Source organism: Phacochoerus africanus, chromosome 13 (genome assembly GCF_016906955.1).
Source record: "Phacochoerus africanus isolate WHEZ1 chromosome 13, ROS_Pafr_v1, whole genome shotgun sequence".
In the NCBI taxonomy this organism is placed as follows: Eukaryota; Metazoa; Chordata; class Mammalia; order Artiodactyla; family Suidae; genus Phacochoerus; species Phacochoerus africanus.
In genome coordinates, this window is record NC_062556.1 from 16,807,826 (window position 1) to 16,824,556 (window position 16,731).

The 16,731-nt window shown below is 47.0% G+C and overlaps 1 protein-coding gene across 1 annotated transcript in view; it reads left to right on the top strand.

Annotated features, from left to right (window-relative positions):
* Nucleotides 1-16,731, top strand: part of LOC125113610 (guanylate cyclase soluble subunit beta-2-like) — a 58,844-nt gene that overhangs the window by 24,498 nt on the left and 17,615 nt on the right. Inside the window, exons 3-11 of the mRNA XM_047756424.1 lie at nucleotides 102-262; nucleotides 3,624-3,723; nucleotides 4,551-4,729; nucleotides 5,645-5,756; nucleotides 6,942-7,045; nucleotides 8,490-8,706; nucleotides 12,497-12,817; nucleotides 14,695-14,843; nucleotides 15,369-15,515. Of these exons, the coding sequence (XP_047612380.1) occupies nucleotides 102-262; nucleotides 3,624-3,723; nucleotides 4,551-4,729; nucleotides 5,645-5,756; nucleotides 6,942-7,045; nucleotides 8,490-8,706; nucleotides 12,497-12,817; nucleotides 14,695-14,843; nucleotides 15,369-15,515 (1,490 nt within the window). The remainder of the gene's footprint in view (nucleotides 1-101; nucleotides 263-3,623; nucleotides 3,724-4,550; nucleotides 4,730-5,644; nucleotides 5,757-6,941; nucleotides 7,046-8,489; nucleotides 8,707-12,496; nucleotides 12,818-14,694; nucleotides 14,844-15,368; nucleotides 15,516-16,731) is intronic.

Here is a 16,731-nt window from a genome sequence, read left to right on the forward strand (position 1 = left end):
AGTAACATTACACAGCCGGGATCAGAACCCTTTGGAAACCAATGAAGACTGAGCCAATGAGGACACACACCTGGCAGGTGACTTTGTTTTGGGTTCCACAGGTATCTCCATGGAAGCCATTCTGAAACTCTTTGGGGAATACTTCTTTAAATTCTGTAAGAAGTCTGGCTATGACAGGATGTTACGGACACTGGGAGGAAATCTCACTGAGTTTATTGAAAACCTAGATGCCCTCCACAGCTACCTGGCGCTCTCTTATCAGGTAAGCCTATCTGGGGCTGATGTGGCGGCCCTAAGAGGAAGCAGACGCCTCTAGTGGTTCTGGGCCATCTTGATGCCTCCCCCAAGAGGATGCAGTCGCCAGGGGCCTGTCGAGTCCTTGGTACCTGGGGTCAGCAGGTTGAATTCTCTGGGGAAAGAAATGGATGCAAACCTATTGACTGGCCAGCAGTGAGCAAAGGGCAAGCTGGAGAGGTTGGCTTTGTGCTGAAGGATGTGTTCTGATGGGGACTGGTGTGGATCTGACATTCACTCCAGAAGATTGATCACCACGGGAACAAAGGCTGGGAACCAGTGAGGTTTCAGTGGATTTGCAAAATCTCTCCTCAGATTTCCTGGCCTGGAAGGAGCTGATAAATAGCTTCTGCAGCCAGATTCATTTATTCATGTATCAGAGGAAAGACTTGACAGGGCCAAGAGCTAGAAGCGGAAACCATCCAACTCTGATTAACCCACAGAGTGACTGTCTGAGGTGTTAAGAAACTAATTTCCCTGTTGGGATATGTCCTTCTGGAGTTGAGTCCTTGGTTTTCTCATTTGTAGACATCATTGGAAATTTAAATGGCCAGACTCCCTTGTCTTAGGAAAAAAAAAAATGCTTTATTGAAAAGGCAACGTAGCATTTGCACATAGTAGTTTATTTTATATAAGATAGTATTTATTTTTAGGGCCCTTTACAGTTTGCTAAGCTCTTTCTTCACTATTTCTATACTGAGTGCTCCTAACTACCCTTGAAGGATTGTCACAAGGAGAAAAGAGGTTTATGGATGTGAAGTACCTCTTGAACTATGATGTACCTTCTAGGTGTTAAATGGGAAAATGATTATTTTCTCCATTTTTCAGTTAAGGAATGCAAGCAAGCCTCGGAGACTTATTGACTTCAAGTAGGATGAGCAGTCCAGGCTGTCCTGTTATCAGCTGAACTACTAAGGAAGAGAGGGAGTGGAGGGGGCCTTGGTTATGGGGTCAGAGGGGCCTACCATGCTGTCTGATCAGCTCTGCAACATCCTAGCTGTGTGATCTTCAGCAAGCTACTTGCACTCTCTGAACCTCATTTTTTTTTCCACTTATTTAATAAACATGAATTGAGCACCTATTCTGTGCCAAGCAGTTTTTAGGCATTGGGGATACAAACAAAAAGGAATAGGAAAAAAATATTTTCCCATAGTGATGTGTAGATTAAAAAGCAGTAACATGAAGTCTAGCATTGTAATCATTCCAGAAAAGGCATTCCATAGTTAATAACTTTTCTTTTCCTTTTTCTATATTGCCAGTTTTAAAATTACAAAAATTCACATGGCAACTTCCTTTTCCATTTCTTAGCTAAAGCCCTACAATTAGTATGAAAAGAAATACAATTAAGCCCCTTAAATACTTTTCCATGGTATTTTTAAATATCACATCTTTCATTGGAAAATTGGGCCAATATTTTAAGTCACAGTTCTGGAAAATATACTAATATTCTTCTATCCATTAAATAAAAAAATCTGAACTTTTATGTTCCAGAGATTGTTCTCACCATACTACTTCGTTCTTAGGGATATGATGAGAAGAATAAAGGTTCTGAAGTCCCAAGTCCATTGTTTTTATACCCAGTCCTGCTAGCCTCACTCTGATAGTCATTCCTTCATATGCTAAAACCAGTGCTGGAGAAGCAATAGACTAGAGCTTCTCTGGGGTCAGTGAGGACATTTTTCATATGAGATAATATATAAATATCATTTACAAGCTGAAATGAAATACATGCAATGATACCCAATAGCTAGATTATGCCTTCTCCTGAGCAAAAGGTGGTAGATTTTCTCTTTAGGCAAAAATACGGTTAGATAAAGCTGATTTTCTCTTCCTGTCTATTCCGATTAATGTGGCAGTGCTTTAAGGCTTGCATACATTTCTGGTTTTAGTTGTGCCTTTAATCTTGTTATTTTTTAGCTTTCATTTAAATGCCAATTATGAGACAGATGTTGGGCTACATAAAAACATTGACTTATCCTCTTACCCCTAAGATTAGGCATTCTTATTTTTCCCATCATACAGATGGGGAAACTGAAGTCCAGAAAGGTCAGGTAACTGTCCCCAGTTGCCCAGATGGTGGTGGTTGAGCCAAGACCCAACCCCAGGTGTGTCTGGCTCCAAAGACCATGCTCTGGTTGGCTTCTCATTGTTTTCCCATTGTCCTGATGCCCCTTTTATCAAACCCTATTTCAATTTAAAAATAAAAAGTAGAATATTATTTAGAGGGTTGGAGACACTGATCAGAAGCATTAAAAGCATAAACTTTGAGAAGTGTGTCTGGAGGTGGCCTAGGCTGGGTGAGATGTGAGAGTGGAGATGGTAGTAAAAGCTTGTGGATTTTAATTTTAGCTCTTTTGTACTCTTTTGTCATTCTTTTCACCATGTAGGGTTTGGATAGAATTTTTTGAAGTAAGTTTTCTGTTTTATGTTTTTTCTATGGGCTGCCTCAAATCTTTAGATTCAGTCAAAATGTAAACACACAAATATATACTTTATGTGCTTTTGGAAAGATCAGTACTTGAGGAAAACCTTCATTTTAACTGATTCCCCTCCCCAACCCTCCCCCAAAACCCAACTACCGCTGCCACTTTGGTAGAGAACCAACATTTTTGGAAGAAACCCTCCTCCTCAATTTCTTCTCTCACTCAGACCAAAAGGTTAGAACCAGGGTGCTAAGCTGCCTGCTAATCAACTGAGTGAGAAACGTGCTTCTCTCTGGGATTTCCCCAGGCAAAGTCTTTATCCTCATTTCCTGACATAATCTACCATGAGATGGTACATGCTTGGATGCCAACATTTATTCCTGGAGCTAGATGATCTCTTCTGATGCATCCTTGCTTTTCCAGATGTGCAATGTCACATGACAGACGGCATCATCCTTCCAGAATAAGAGAGGAGCTTTTCTCCACTCACCAAGTCCTCTGAGCCTCTGACTTTTCAGACTGAATATGCCCATGGTCGCTTGGTCACAGGCTAAGTGGGGCAGCCAGTCACCCACTGGGGTGTAGGCAGAAGTGAGCGCTGGTGGAAAGGCTCACTTGAGGTTGATGTTTCTCTGCCATGAGCCTATCCTGAGATTCCCTGACCCTCAGTTTCCTCCTCTTTACAATGGAGCTAATACTTGCCATATAGAGTTGGTTGGGGGATTAGCTATGATACAAAATTCCTGACTTACAGACGTAGAAGCTGTGAGAGATTTTATTTTCATGTGATTGGAGGGGGCTCGGGGCTACCGTCCTGTGTGATGTATTGAATAAGTACTGTTTCACAAAGTCTCAAAAGCTAAGTTATGCATCTGCTGGGGATCATGTGCTATGTCTTTTAATAAGGAGATGAATGCACCATCGTTCCGAGCGGAGAGAGCAGCCGATGAGAAGATGCTTCTCCATTACTACTCTGACAGAAGTGGTCTATGCCACATCGTGCCAGGTATGCATGTGGTTTAACCTGACCCAGAGCTGTGAGGTCTCCACAGTAAGGGTGTCTTTCCCCACAAATTCCCAAGAATGAGTAATAGCCGGCTATGGGTAGGAAGTCGAGGTTCCATCTCTTGTATAGCCTGACTTTTTGTTCTCTTGACCATTACTCCCAAAGCTTTGAGCCTTAAAATGTTTCCAAAGAACTGGGAGAAGGAATAATTTTCATTTTTCGTTCAACATATTACGTGAGTTTTTACATAGTTGTGATAATTCTGCATGTATGTTTTTTATCTTTTTTTGCATTCAGCATTATAGAAAAAGCATCCTTTCAGAGTCTATAAAACCCCTATAGTGAATGACTCAGCATTTTCTGTATTGTGATTAACTAGTCCCCTATCGTTGAACTTTGAGTTGATACCATTCTTTTGCTATTGCAAATCGTGCCCTCATGAGAATCTTCATGCGCGCTTTCCCTGTGTTTCAGATTAGAAGCCTGGGATAGATTCCCAGGGGACCACTTTTAAGAACACGATTCTTTAAGGCTTTGACAATTGAATTTTACTTATGCTACCTCCAGAGTTTAATGAATTGAATGCCTTCCTGAAAAAAATAAATAGGTGCTAAACTAGAAATCAACGAGGCAGGGATATATTTAGTATCTAGTTGTGTAAGTCTCTGCCTTTAAGTTATTTTTTAATCCCTTCATTTGTCATAAGCTGCCTGTCTTGATGAATTCTGAAATGTTTGTCCAAAGCTGTAGAACTTGATTATTTTGTGTCTTTTGCTGCCACAGCTGCCTATTGCCACCCCTCACCCGTAGGTATCCTTCTGCTGCAGGTATCATTGAGGCTGTGGCCAAAGACTTCTTTGACATTGATGTGACCTTGGAGATCCTTGACGTGCATCAGGAGGAGGAGAGGACAGCAAAGAAGGAGCACGTTGTGTTTTTGATTGTACAGAAGTCACACAGACAGATGAGAAGGGCAAAGCCAAAGGACAGCCAGAGAGACCAAGAGGTACAGGGTTTGCTGTGTTTGCAGAAAGCACAGTTCCTCCTGGCAGAGCAATCAGTCTTGGAACAATAGGCAAAGAAATCAATCCCTGACTGTTGACATTTTGGACCAGATCATCTCTGCGATGATAGACTGACGTGCGCGTGTTAACAGCATCCCTTGTCTACTCATTAGATGCTAGTAGCACCCAACTCTCCCCCGCCCTAGCTGGGACAATCAGAAATGTCTCCAGGCGTTGCTAAGTATCCCCAGGGTAGGAGACAAAGTCACTGTTGGTTGAGAACCACTGGGGTAAGGCCATGTGGGTAAGAATCGGGAGGCTCTCTGGATTGGACCTTAACGATACATTTAGGCCTTGAAAGTTAAGTCATCTGGCGGCTTATTTTGCAATTCTCTTATGATGTGAAAGGACCTTGAAAGGCCCACTTTCAAGTCATCACTGCCCACTTCTGCAGCCGAGGCCAGTCCGGAGTCTGGAGTCAGCTCGCAAGCCTGGTTGGCTGTCTCCATAGCAGCCTGTGGAGTGACATTATCTGTTTACATGCCACGTCTATTAGGTACACGGCTCTCTGTGTCCACGGAGGTCTCTGATTCCCGGGGCAGTGTTTATTATGTCACAGAGCCTTCAAAGCCCACCTCAGCGTCTGTTCACTACACAATCTTCAACTACAGGGAGAGAAGCTGTTCCTGCATGATTTTCCTGCCAGCCCCCTCCTGAGATTTTGTACAAAGTTCTTACTGTCTTTGGTGGAGAAACAGCGTGAGAATTAATTGAATAACAAGCTTGGGGCTGATGACGTCTTGCTAAAATTGACCTTGAGTGACCTCACTGTTCCTCTGCCCCCTTTACCGCAAGTGGGGCTCAGGCATCTCCAGTCACGTGACCAGACATCTCTGCTTCCTTCCCACCATCTGCAGGCGCTGGAGGCAGCTTTCCTTCGGATGAAAGAGAAGTATTTGAGTGTCTCCGTTTGCCCTGTGAACAAGTCCCGCTGGGAAGTTGTGAGACGCATTGTCATGTTTGGAAAAGGTGAGTGGGCCCTTCTCCCAACCTTGACCCTCAAAGCAGAAAGTCGGCTCCGTGCACCCGAATGGGCAAAGTCCTCGATAATTAGGGTGTCACTGATGTCTGCAGGTTTGGCAGGCATGGTTTTTAACTTTAAAATATCAGACTGCAGCTTGCCTTCCTTTCTGCCCTTCGATTTGTGCTGGGGGTGACACAGAGCCGCAGTCTCCGCTGTCATCAGGGGATGCCGCTTCGAGGGGACGGGAATGGGCCCCTGCTGCTGACTGTGTTGAGAAGGAGTTTGAGCGGCATATTAGGAAGAAGAGTGAGTTTTGCACAGCTCCTCAGGCCTTCTGGGCTGGCATGCATTTCTGGCCTGGAAGTCTAGGGATAAGAATTCTGGTGTCCAGGCGTGTGAAGGACACTGAATCAAGAGCCAGGCAAGCAGATTGCTGGCTCTGCCTGTGGGGAGCCTGATCCCCTTGAATAAAGTCCTCGGTCTTCCATCTGCGAGATGAAGGCATTAGGCTCTCAAAGGTGCCCCTGTGGCCCTGAGCTGCTTTCATGATCGGTACCTAGGACTCGGGTCATAGTTGGGGCTCTGGCCCACTGGGAACGCCCTGTCATGCCCCCTGGGTCATGATGACATGCGTCTGGGGGCAGGTCTGCAGGGCTCAAAGGACTGCTTTTTGAGTCCCTCCAGCCATGGCAAGCAAGTCAAACATGCAATTGACATCCTTTGTCTAGGAGATTTTCATATCAAAAAGGCTCCATTTCGAATCCCTACCTCCTGCCAAATAGGGCTGTTGGTTACATTTTCATGTGCCACCCAAAACTGTCAGTCTCCAAAGCTCCATGGCAAATGTCCCTGACGCGGGGCCGGGCGCGCACACTCTGCTCGGCGAGCTCATTGTCTGGCTGTCAGCGTTTCAATGCGGGCCCTGTTTTCACAGCGAGACACACTCAATTGGCCCAGCAGCTCTTCAGCGGCCGGGCAGAAACTTGGCAGGGGGCGGGGGGGGGGCTTCTCAACCTGGTAGCATGTTTTGTTTGTTTTAATTTGGAAGAAGAATCGCCGTGGCCATCTGGAGACGCCGAGGGAGTTTGTGCTCAAGCTCAGGGACCGCGCTTTGCCTAGGAAACATTTGGGACACTTGTGGGTTGGTGGCCTGAGCTGCCTGTGCACAGGACTCCTTTTCCTCCACCCAGGGCATCTCAGGAACACCTTTGAACTGATTTATCCGGAGCGGCTTTGGATTGAAGAGAGAACATTCTGCAATGCTTTCCCCTTCCACCTTGTGTTTGATGCGTCAGTAAGAGGCCTTTCCCTCTGTAGCCTCGGCTGGGGACCCGCTGGGAGGGCAGTCTGTTGTGTCGCCTTCCGGGCTGGTGGGGACTTTCTTGTCCCCGTGGAGGACCCAGGGTTTGGGAGACTAGGACTTAGCCTGCCAGGACCACTGCCTTCCCTTTCAATGCAGCATCCTCCAGAGACCAGAATGCCACCTCTTTTTGATGGGTTTGGAAGGGAGCAGTGCCAAGCGGTTTGAACTAGCTAGGGCTTGAGGGAGTTCCCTGTTAGAGAAAAAGGGTTTGACTCTAAAATCACTGCACCCAGAGACAAAAGAACACAGTAGCAGTGGCAGGGTGGACTTCTAAATGTGACCATGCCTCATCCTTGTGGCCACCCTGGATGGCTCCGTTCCGCCAAGCTTCTCCTTCTGTATCTTGAGGGTGGGGGACAGACCTGTGCCCACGGATGCCACTCTTCTGTGGGACGGTGGCCTGAGTGTGGTCATTATCAATGTCGTTTGGATAAGATGTGTCAACTGAATTCATCATGAACGCATTTCAAGGGCAGTCAGGCAAACTAAGTGTGGTCCAAAAATTATCAACCAACAGGCATCAGCCGTTGTGATTTTCTCAGATGTTTATGTGGAGGTGTTAACATCACCTGCCAGTGGATGCTGGACACAGATTCGATGATGTTTCCTTGAGGGGCATCTCTGCTTGCAGAGAATTTATCATCTCACAGAGGAAATCACACCCCCCGATGTGAAACCACTAAGGAATTATGGAGCTATGTTCTCTGTGGCTTTTTCCCAATGTCCTGAGGAGGATACTGTTAGTATTTAAAGTTCTGATCGACTCAAACACTACTTTTCTTTTTAAATTTTGGGCATAGAAACAGTAAGTTTATTGACACTTATTCCATCAGGTTAGACTGATGTCTATAGCTTGACAGAATGAAGGTAAATTGAACACTCCTGGGCAGCCTGGGCTGACATTGGACTTTTTATGTGAAGGACACGCATTTTTGTTTCTCTCCTTCTGTGTGTCCCTTGGAGACAACAGTCTGTCGCCCTTCTTGACAGACTTCTTCACCCAGGCCTGGATGTCAGATCCAAGCTATCGGATATTCTAGTTTCTACTCATTAGTTCCCAAGAGAGACGGACAGAGCAGATCCCATGACAGAAAGACAGGACTCAAGCAGGGGAAGGACTATCATGCCCACTGACAGCTTTAACCGCTCTATTGTTGGAGAAATGCTGCACCCCTGGCCACTCCCGGGCTCTTACTCTTTGCCCTTTTGGCGGTTTCTTGCAGATTTGATCTTAAAAACAGGCATGTATTCCATGGCTGGCCCTTCCCCCTGGTGAGTCACAGGGCACAGCCAGACGCTATGTCCAGGGGAGAGTGCAAGGTGCAGGTTGCTGTCTTTTCCAAGGTCTCACACACGTGTGTCCCCTCCGCGGTAGCTGCGGGTCAAACAAGCCGGAGTGAATATTCAGAAGTACGTCCCGGGACTCCGAACCCCGAAGATTCGATTAGACAAGTACTTCTCCATCGTCCATCCCCCCGTCGCCTTCGACATTTTCAGCATCTGCCAATTCATCAACAGCCCGTTTGTCCTGAAGGCGCGAGGGGAAAGGATGCCGGAGGCACGGAGAAGCCGGCCGCCAATCAAGCTCCGAGGTAGGACCCGCCCCTCCCCCGCTCCCCGCGGCCGGGAGGTTGGACCGCGAGGGAAGAAGGGCTTTCTCATCTCCTCTGCCCAAGATGGGTAAACAGTGGGGGACGAGATCGAGAGCAGTGTCCCCCCCACCCCCACCTGGCTTGGTCTGTCAGGCTACGTCCCCAACTCTGTCTGGTTTGGATGTTTAAGTGCTCCAATTATCTTCCTGTGATGAGGACATCCTGGCCTCTGTTACCCAAATGTCTAGAAGGCAGATGGGACTGTTTGTATTCATGTAATGACCTGCCCTTTCTGTAGCAACAGGATCATCTGACCTACTCTTCATAGGGCCCACATTTTGGTTTTGTTTCCATTTCGTTTTAACCATTTTTGGGTTCAGGAGTGACATGTACATTCATGTTCTTGTGCCATCCTCACCGCCATCCATCTGCGGAACTTTATCAGCCTGCCAGACGGAAGCGCTATGCCCATTAAACCCCAGCTCCTCATTTTCCCCTCCCCCAGCCCCTGGCAGGCACCGTTCTGCTTCGTCTCTCAATTTGCCTGAATTAGGTGCCTCAGAGAAGTGGAACCATACCCTGTTGGTCCTTTGAAGACATTATGATAAGTGAAAAGACAGTCACAAAGTTTATCCACGGTGTAGCATGTCAGAATGTCCTTCCTTTTCAAGGCTGAGTTATCAGTGTATTAGAGGATTCCCCTGGATGTATACACTACATTGTACTTGTCCATTCATCTGCCAGTGGATGTTTGGATGGCTTCCACTTTTTGGCCATTGGGAGTAAATGCTGCTATGAAGATGGGAGCACCAGTGTTTCACTGAGACATTTGAGCCTATATCCCAAAGAGGAATTGCTGGATCATAGCGTCATTCTCTTTTTAGTTTATTGAGTGACTGCCATACTATTTTCCATAGCTGCTGCACCATTTTACATTCCCTATAGTGAACGAGGGTTCTAATTTCTCCACATCCTCACGAACACTTGTTATCCTGTTTTGACAGTAGGTATCCCAATGGGTGTGAAGCAGCATCTCACTGTGGTTTTCATTTGCGTTCCCCTCATGTTTAGTCATGTGGGGCATCTTTCATGGGCTTATTGGCCCCTTGTAGATCTTTGTAGAAGTATCTATTCAAATCCTTTGCTTTTGAATCAGGTTTTTGTTGTTGTAGGATCTCATTTATTCTGGATATTAACCCCTTATGAGTTGCAAATCTTTTCTCCCACTCTGGATTGCTTTTTTCCCTCTATTGATTCACAAAAGCCTTTAATTCTGATGTAGTTCAGTTTACCTGTTTTTGTTGCTGCCTGTGTTTTGGTGTCATGTCCCAGAAATCACTGCCAAATCTGGTGTCATGAAGCTTTTCTCCAATGTTCTCTTCTAGAAGTTTTAGTTCTTATATCTTTGATCTATTTTGAGTTAATTTCTGGATGTGGCATAAGGGGGCACATATTTTGAGCTTTCTGTTAGACTATTAGGTGTTTTATGCCTAAGTGCAGGCAGAGCCGTAGAGACATCAGAGAGGAAAATGAAACGTTCTGGGAACCTGCGTGCATCGTAGCAGGGAGTGATGAGAGACTGAGCTCTCATGTAGTGGGAAACATGTTTAAGTGTCTACCGTGATCAGATTGGAGATTTACAATTATCCTTCTGGACACATGTGAAGGAGGGACCAGTGCAGGGAAGTCAGTCTGGAAGGTTGAGGGGGGTGGCTGCCTCTGGGGAGCAGGCCAAACCTTTTGGGTGCTGAATGCAGTCTACCAGGGGCTCTGGAGTAGTGACTGGGGAACAGATTCAGGAGATCATGAAGAGAGAAATTGCTGACTAGAGGTAGGGGTAGAAAAACATTTGGGTAATTACTAGCTTTCTTGCTTAATCACAGCTTCGTGACCCAGTTGCCTAAGAAAAGAGGGCAGCTTTGTCAGGTTGAGTCTCTGCTGTATCCTCCATGCCTAGAACAGTGTGGTTGGCTCATGGTAGGAACTAAAAACGCATGTGATAAAATTAATGAGATTTGCAGTGGGTTCTTTAGCAGACATCCATGTATTACCTAATAGTCATTTAAAAAGTCGTTGTTTGAATGAAAATCATCCTCATTTAGAGGGCAATTTGGCAATATATATTTTACAATCTTTAAAATGAGCATTTTTGTCTGAGAATATGTCCTTTAACAGCCACACTTATGCACAATGACATGCTTCAAACTTGTTCAATGCAATGTTGAACGATAAAAAGATATAATCAATGGTAGCTTATTACTGAAGTGAAATACAGTAGTCATGAAGGTAGCTAGCACAATAATGCACATCCCCATTTAATGGTGTGGGCGAACACCTAGTGTATACATGAAAAATTCAGATTACAAAATTCTAATAATCCCATTTTTCTGGTAATAATGTTTACCTTAAAGTATTGTCATTATCTATGATTATGGGTGATTATTATTTTCTCTCACTTTTTTCTTTTTTGGAGTGAATGGCTACGGCTTTTATAAGATCATTAACTTTTGTCTTTTCGCCTTTCCTAGGGCTGCACCCACAGCATATGGAGGTTCCCAGGCTAGGGGTCTAATCGGAGCTGCAGCTGCCAGCCCACACCACAACCACAGCCACTCGGGATCTGAGTCTGCAACCTACACCACAGCTCATGGCAACGCCGGATCCTTAACTCAAAGAATGAGGCCAGGGATTGAACCCGCAACCTCATGGTTCCTCGTGAGATTCATTAACCACTGAGCCACAATGGGAACTCCGATTATAAACATTTTGAAAAGTAATACGCATCTTGAGTCCAGGGAGCAAGGATTCCTTGTAAATTCAGGTTGACTGTCAGCATGGAGTGGGGTGCAGGTGAGGAAGGCTAAAATAACACAACCTGGGGAATAGCAGCATCTAAGGAACAAGTCAAAGTCCTAGACAGCAAGTTGGAAGAGGTAATCTGAGTAAAAGCAGTGTCAGGAGAGTCCCCAAAAGAGAGATTCCAGGAAGGAGGGTTCACCTAAGAGTCTCTAAAAACAGACAGGCTGAATGAGGAAAAGATAAGACTTGTGTTAGGGGAGGTTGTTTGGAGGCCATGAAGAGCAAGAAAGGCAGCTGTGGATTTATGCAAACAACCTAAATATCCGTTGACAGATGAATGGATTAAGAGGAGGTGGTACATATAAACAATGGACTACTACTCAGTCTTAAAAAAGCAAAGTAATGCCATTTGGAGCAACATGGATCGAAGCGGAGAAATTCTCAAAGTCAGAAAGAGAAAGACAAATGCCGTATATCACTTATACATGGAACGTAAGATATTCTATGAAACAGACTCACAGACTTGTGGTTGCCAAGGGGGAGGGAGAAGGAGACGGATGGTCTGGGAGTTGGGTTGGTAGTTGCAAATGGCTACATTGACAAAGGATAAGCAATGAGATCCTACTGTATAGCACACAGAACTATATCCAGTCTCTTGGGTTAGACCATGATGGAAGATGGTATGAGAAAAAACATATGACTGGGTTACTTGGCTGCACAGCAGAAGTTGACACGACATTGTAAGTCAACTATACTTTTAAGAAATGGGGGAAAAAAAGAAAAGAAAAGCAGCCATAGAGAGCTGTTTTGGAGAGAGGGGAGGGGAGTCCGTGGAGACAGTCTGGATAACTTTTCATGGCATTCAGCCAGAAGGGAGGGAATGGGACATGCCCTGGAGAAGGCTGCGCGTTGTGCGGGTGATGGTCTGGTGCGCTGTGTCACTGCCTGCTGGTGACATGATGTTTTGTCCGTTTCTCTCCATGGGGAAAAGGCCAGATGATCTGGATGGAGTCCACGCGGTGCATGGTGTACCTGTGCTCCCCCAAGCTCCGCAGCCTGCGTGAGCTGGAGGAGCATCAGATGCACCTCTCCGACATCGCCCCCCACGACACCACCAGGGACCTCATCCTCCTGAACCAGCAGCGCCTGGCAGAGATGGAGCTGTCCAACCAGCTGGAGAGAAAGAAGGAGGAGCTGCGGGTCCTCTCCAAGCACCTGGCCATAGAGAAGCAGAAAACAGAAGCCTTGCTGTACGCCATGCTGCCCCAACACGTGGCCAACCAGCTGAAGGAGGGCAGGAAGGTGGCTGCAGGTGAGCCATGCCCTGCCCTTCACAGCGGCCGCTGGGCAGGAGGCAGTGTCCCTTGGCGGTGAGGGGCATCGGCGCTGAAACCAGGCAGATCTGGGTTTGGATTCCGGCTCTGTCACTTGTTAGGAAAGTGGCCTTGGGCTAAGTACTTAGGTTGCATAGCCTCGATTTTCTTCTCTGTATATTGAAGATAGTTTTTATTTAGCCTGTATTATGGGTCCTGTATTTTTACTATCAATGACTTGCACATGTTATATGCTCTAAGAATTTAGGAGTTCCTGCTATGGCACAGTGGGTTAAGAATCTGACTGCTGTGGCTGGGGTTGCTGCAGAGGCACAAGTTTGATCTCTTGCCAGGTGCAGTGCGTTAAGAGAACCACGAGTTGCCAGAGCTAGGATTCAATCCCTGGCCCGGGAACTTCCATATGCTGTGGGTTTGGCCATTAAAGAAAATTTAAAGCTGGGTCCTGACACTGGCCTCTGCTCAGTGACCCTGGATAGGGTTCTTCCCTATAACTGGATATGATCCACTTGCACATTAAGTAAATCATGGGGTGTCTCCAAGGACCGTTCTGGGAGAACGAGCTATTTCTCGAGGGAGGAGCGCCACGTTCCCACTGGACTCGCTCTCCATTTGTCCTTGGCGAGTGTTCTTTTACCAGACACACATGGCCATCTGAGTGCCAGGGTGCTGTCCCAGGTCCTGGGGACCCAGAGGAGCTTGTCGTCTTCGGGGTTTGACAGTTACATACAGAGTAAATTAATGGGGGTCAGGGAGACTGAAGGAAGGAAACTAACGTGCACGAAGGAAAATTACTGTCAGGGTGTTAGGTATTTTACATATGGCTTATTTCATTTTTAGAACATTTCTGTGAAGGTGTTTTAGCTGTAGGAGCTGAGCAAATTAACATTCTCTCCCATTCATGAGTAAAAAACCATTAGAAGTCCATATAACTCCAAAATTCATACTTTTCGCACCATTTAAGTTACTGTGGAAACATAGCTGGCATGGAAATTGCTATTTAGATGTCAGAAAATGAAGACGGGGGGGGTGGAGGTGGTTGTGAAGGCTGGTGTAGAGTGTGTGGAACTTAGCTTGGGTCTTGACACTGAATTTCAGAAACTACAAGGGGGTGGGATGAGCCATTCCTCAAGGACGGCAGAGCAAGAGCCAAGGGGAGACAACGTGAAGCTGAGGCACTAAGGAGCTGGAGGAACCCCTAGGAGGCAGCGTGGCCGGAGCAGGGTCAGCCAGAGGGAGGGCAGGGAGACACAGGGTCAGAGGCGATGGGGACAGAGGGGGACCTTAGAGGCCACGCTAAGGATTTTGTATTTTACCGAGTGTGATGGAAGTCGGGGGAGGTTTGGGTCAGAAGAGCAGGGGTCTGACTTGGGCAGATCATCTGGCTGCTAAGTGGAAATTAGCAAGAACCGGGGTGAGGGTAGAAGCAGCCGCTGAGTCAGGAGGACGTGCAGAGGCTGTGGCAGCTTCCCCGGCACATGGTGACCAGCTTATCAGCCCTGATCCTGGGTCTCCCATAGTTCAGGGGCTGCCCAGGCCCACCTGCCAGGGGCTTCTCTGTGAGTCAGAGCCCACCCAGTCCCTTCCTGTCACCCCACAGCACTCTGCTCATCGTACTATTTGTTTGCACTCTGTCTCCTCCACTAGACCAGGCGCTCCTGTGGGAGGGCACCCCATTGGCTTCATGGTTTGTGATTCTGCCAGCAGGCTGACCAGCATGGCAGGGATGGTGAAGCGATGGGCATCTGGCTGTCTTCTCCCAGGCAGCGTCAGGATTTGGTTCCCGAAGGGCACTTGGAATCCAGAATAGGATTATTCGACACCCTGGGCTATCACTGACACCCAGTTTATGTTGCAGGAGAATTTAAGACCTGCACGATTCTCTTCAGCGATGTGGTGACATTTACCACCATCTGTGCCGCCTGTGAACCTATCCAGATAGTGAATATGCTGAATTCAATGTACTCCAAGTTTGACAGGCTAACCAGCGTCCACGAGGTCTACAAAGTAAGCACCTGCATGCCCGCTGCTGCAGGGGCCTCCCTGTGGCTGCGGTGGGGCGTCCTTGCCCTCTCGCCTCACTGCCTGGGGCTTGACATTGATCCGGCTGCACGTGGGAGGAAGAGCTACAAAGGAATTGGAGGTATTTGGGGATTATTAATTCTTCAGGAGTCCTTTTAGAACACCCAGTGCTCAGGTGGCCTTTGCGGGGCATACTGTCTTCTCAGAGGAGACCCCTCCTACGGTTCAGCAGCAGGTCTAACCTGAGTAACGAGGATCCGACTCACAGCGTCACTTGACGACCCCAAGAACTTTGTCTTCTGAGACTGATCTCCACCCAAAGCCGGAAGCCCTTTTGGTTCCCTCCTTGGTTGTTTCCACAGTCATTTTTCTTCCCGCCTTTGTCCCATGCTCCTCGCACCCCTAGCAAATAACCACAGCTTTCCTGTGGTTCTTCCGTCGATTGATGGAAAATGAAAAAAGTATTTAGTGCATTAAGAAAACTGAGTCCCCTCTATTCCCCCCTTTCAGGTGGAAACAATAGGAGACGCTTATATGGTGGTCGGGGGTGTTCCGGTGCCTGTTGGGAGCCACGCCCAGAGAGTAGCCAACTTCGCCTTGGGGATGCAGATTTCTGCGAAAGAAGTCATGAATCCTGTTACTGGTGAACCCATCCAGGTAGAGGACAGCTGGTCCTTTCTGCTTCCTACTCATCATCTCACGCCAAAGACGTCGTATTCTGTTTATTAGTCCACTTAGGCAGTTACTGGGTATGTGACCCTAATTAAAATGGGTCCCTTCTCCCAACTTTTCTCTTGCATGTGTTCCTGAGGAATCGAGATATTAGTAATTCTGGTCCCAACTTCCAATTTCTGAAGCGGCCACGGAGCTGGGGGTGGTGACAGCGCATCACCCGCCAGCTTCCTCTGTCCGCGACAGGACAGTGCCAAGCACACTGCCTCCTCGACTGTGAGGGGCTCGAAGCATCAACCGCCAGCTCATTTCTACCTCCTGCCTGTCTGTGCACGCACGTCAGCAGTTCAGGTTTACTCAACAGCCAAGGTCTCTTCGCTCAGGGACGTTGTATATCCAACACCCTGCCTGAGATGCAAAACTGCCTCCAGCCCGCAGGCCAGACACCGTGGTGCCGTAAGATATTCAGAGTCGTTTTCCTTCCACCACGTGGCCATGCGGGAGACATCTGCTCGCCTTTCTCCCAGGAACACAGGAAGCTACCCTTCCAAGTCTGCAAGTTGGTTCCCACTATAGAAGTTGGGCACATGTGGCGATGAGATGTAAATGCCCTCTTCTGTCTGCTCAGTTGATCCCAACCATCCAAGGTGACTTAGATCAGTGCCTGTCCTTTAAAATCTAGGTCCCTTCCCTTCAGGCAGATCTGCAAAATAAACTCAACAGCCAACTGAAAATAAAGAGCCCGTTGTAAGATGGAATGGGTTTTTCCTCACATGATAACCCTTACGCAGGAGATTTTGAAAATGTGCTCCCCTCGTCCTCACTGCAGTGATTTAGAAGCTACGGGACGCCTCAGGTCTTGGTTACGGCATCCGCGACGGTCTTCAGAGTCAAAGCTGGCCGCGTACCATGGCTGTGAAACTGGCGTGTTGTCAACACAGGGATACAGCTGTTCAGTGAAACCCCTGATATTCTAAGTCAGTCAAGATGGGAGGTCATGAGAGAGAAGAGAGAAGAAGGTCAGATACCCAGAAAGTGTTTCAACTCAATTCTCATGGAAGCCACCGAAGAAAAAATAGCTGAGAAGGTACCATTGTGAAATTAAAGTGCGTGTGACAAAGAAGCATGGCAACAGAGATAATAATGCCACACCAATAAGAATGAAATTAAATAGTGAATTCCTGGAAATAGTGGATTTACC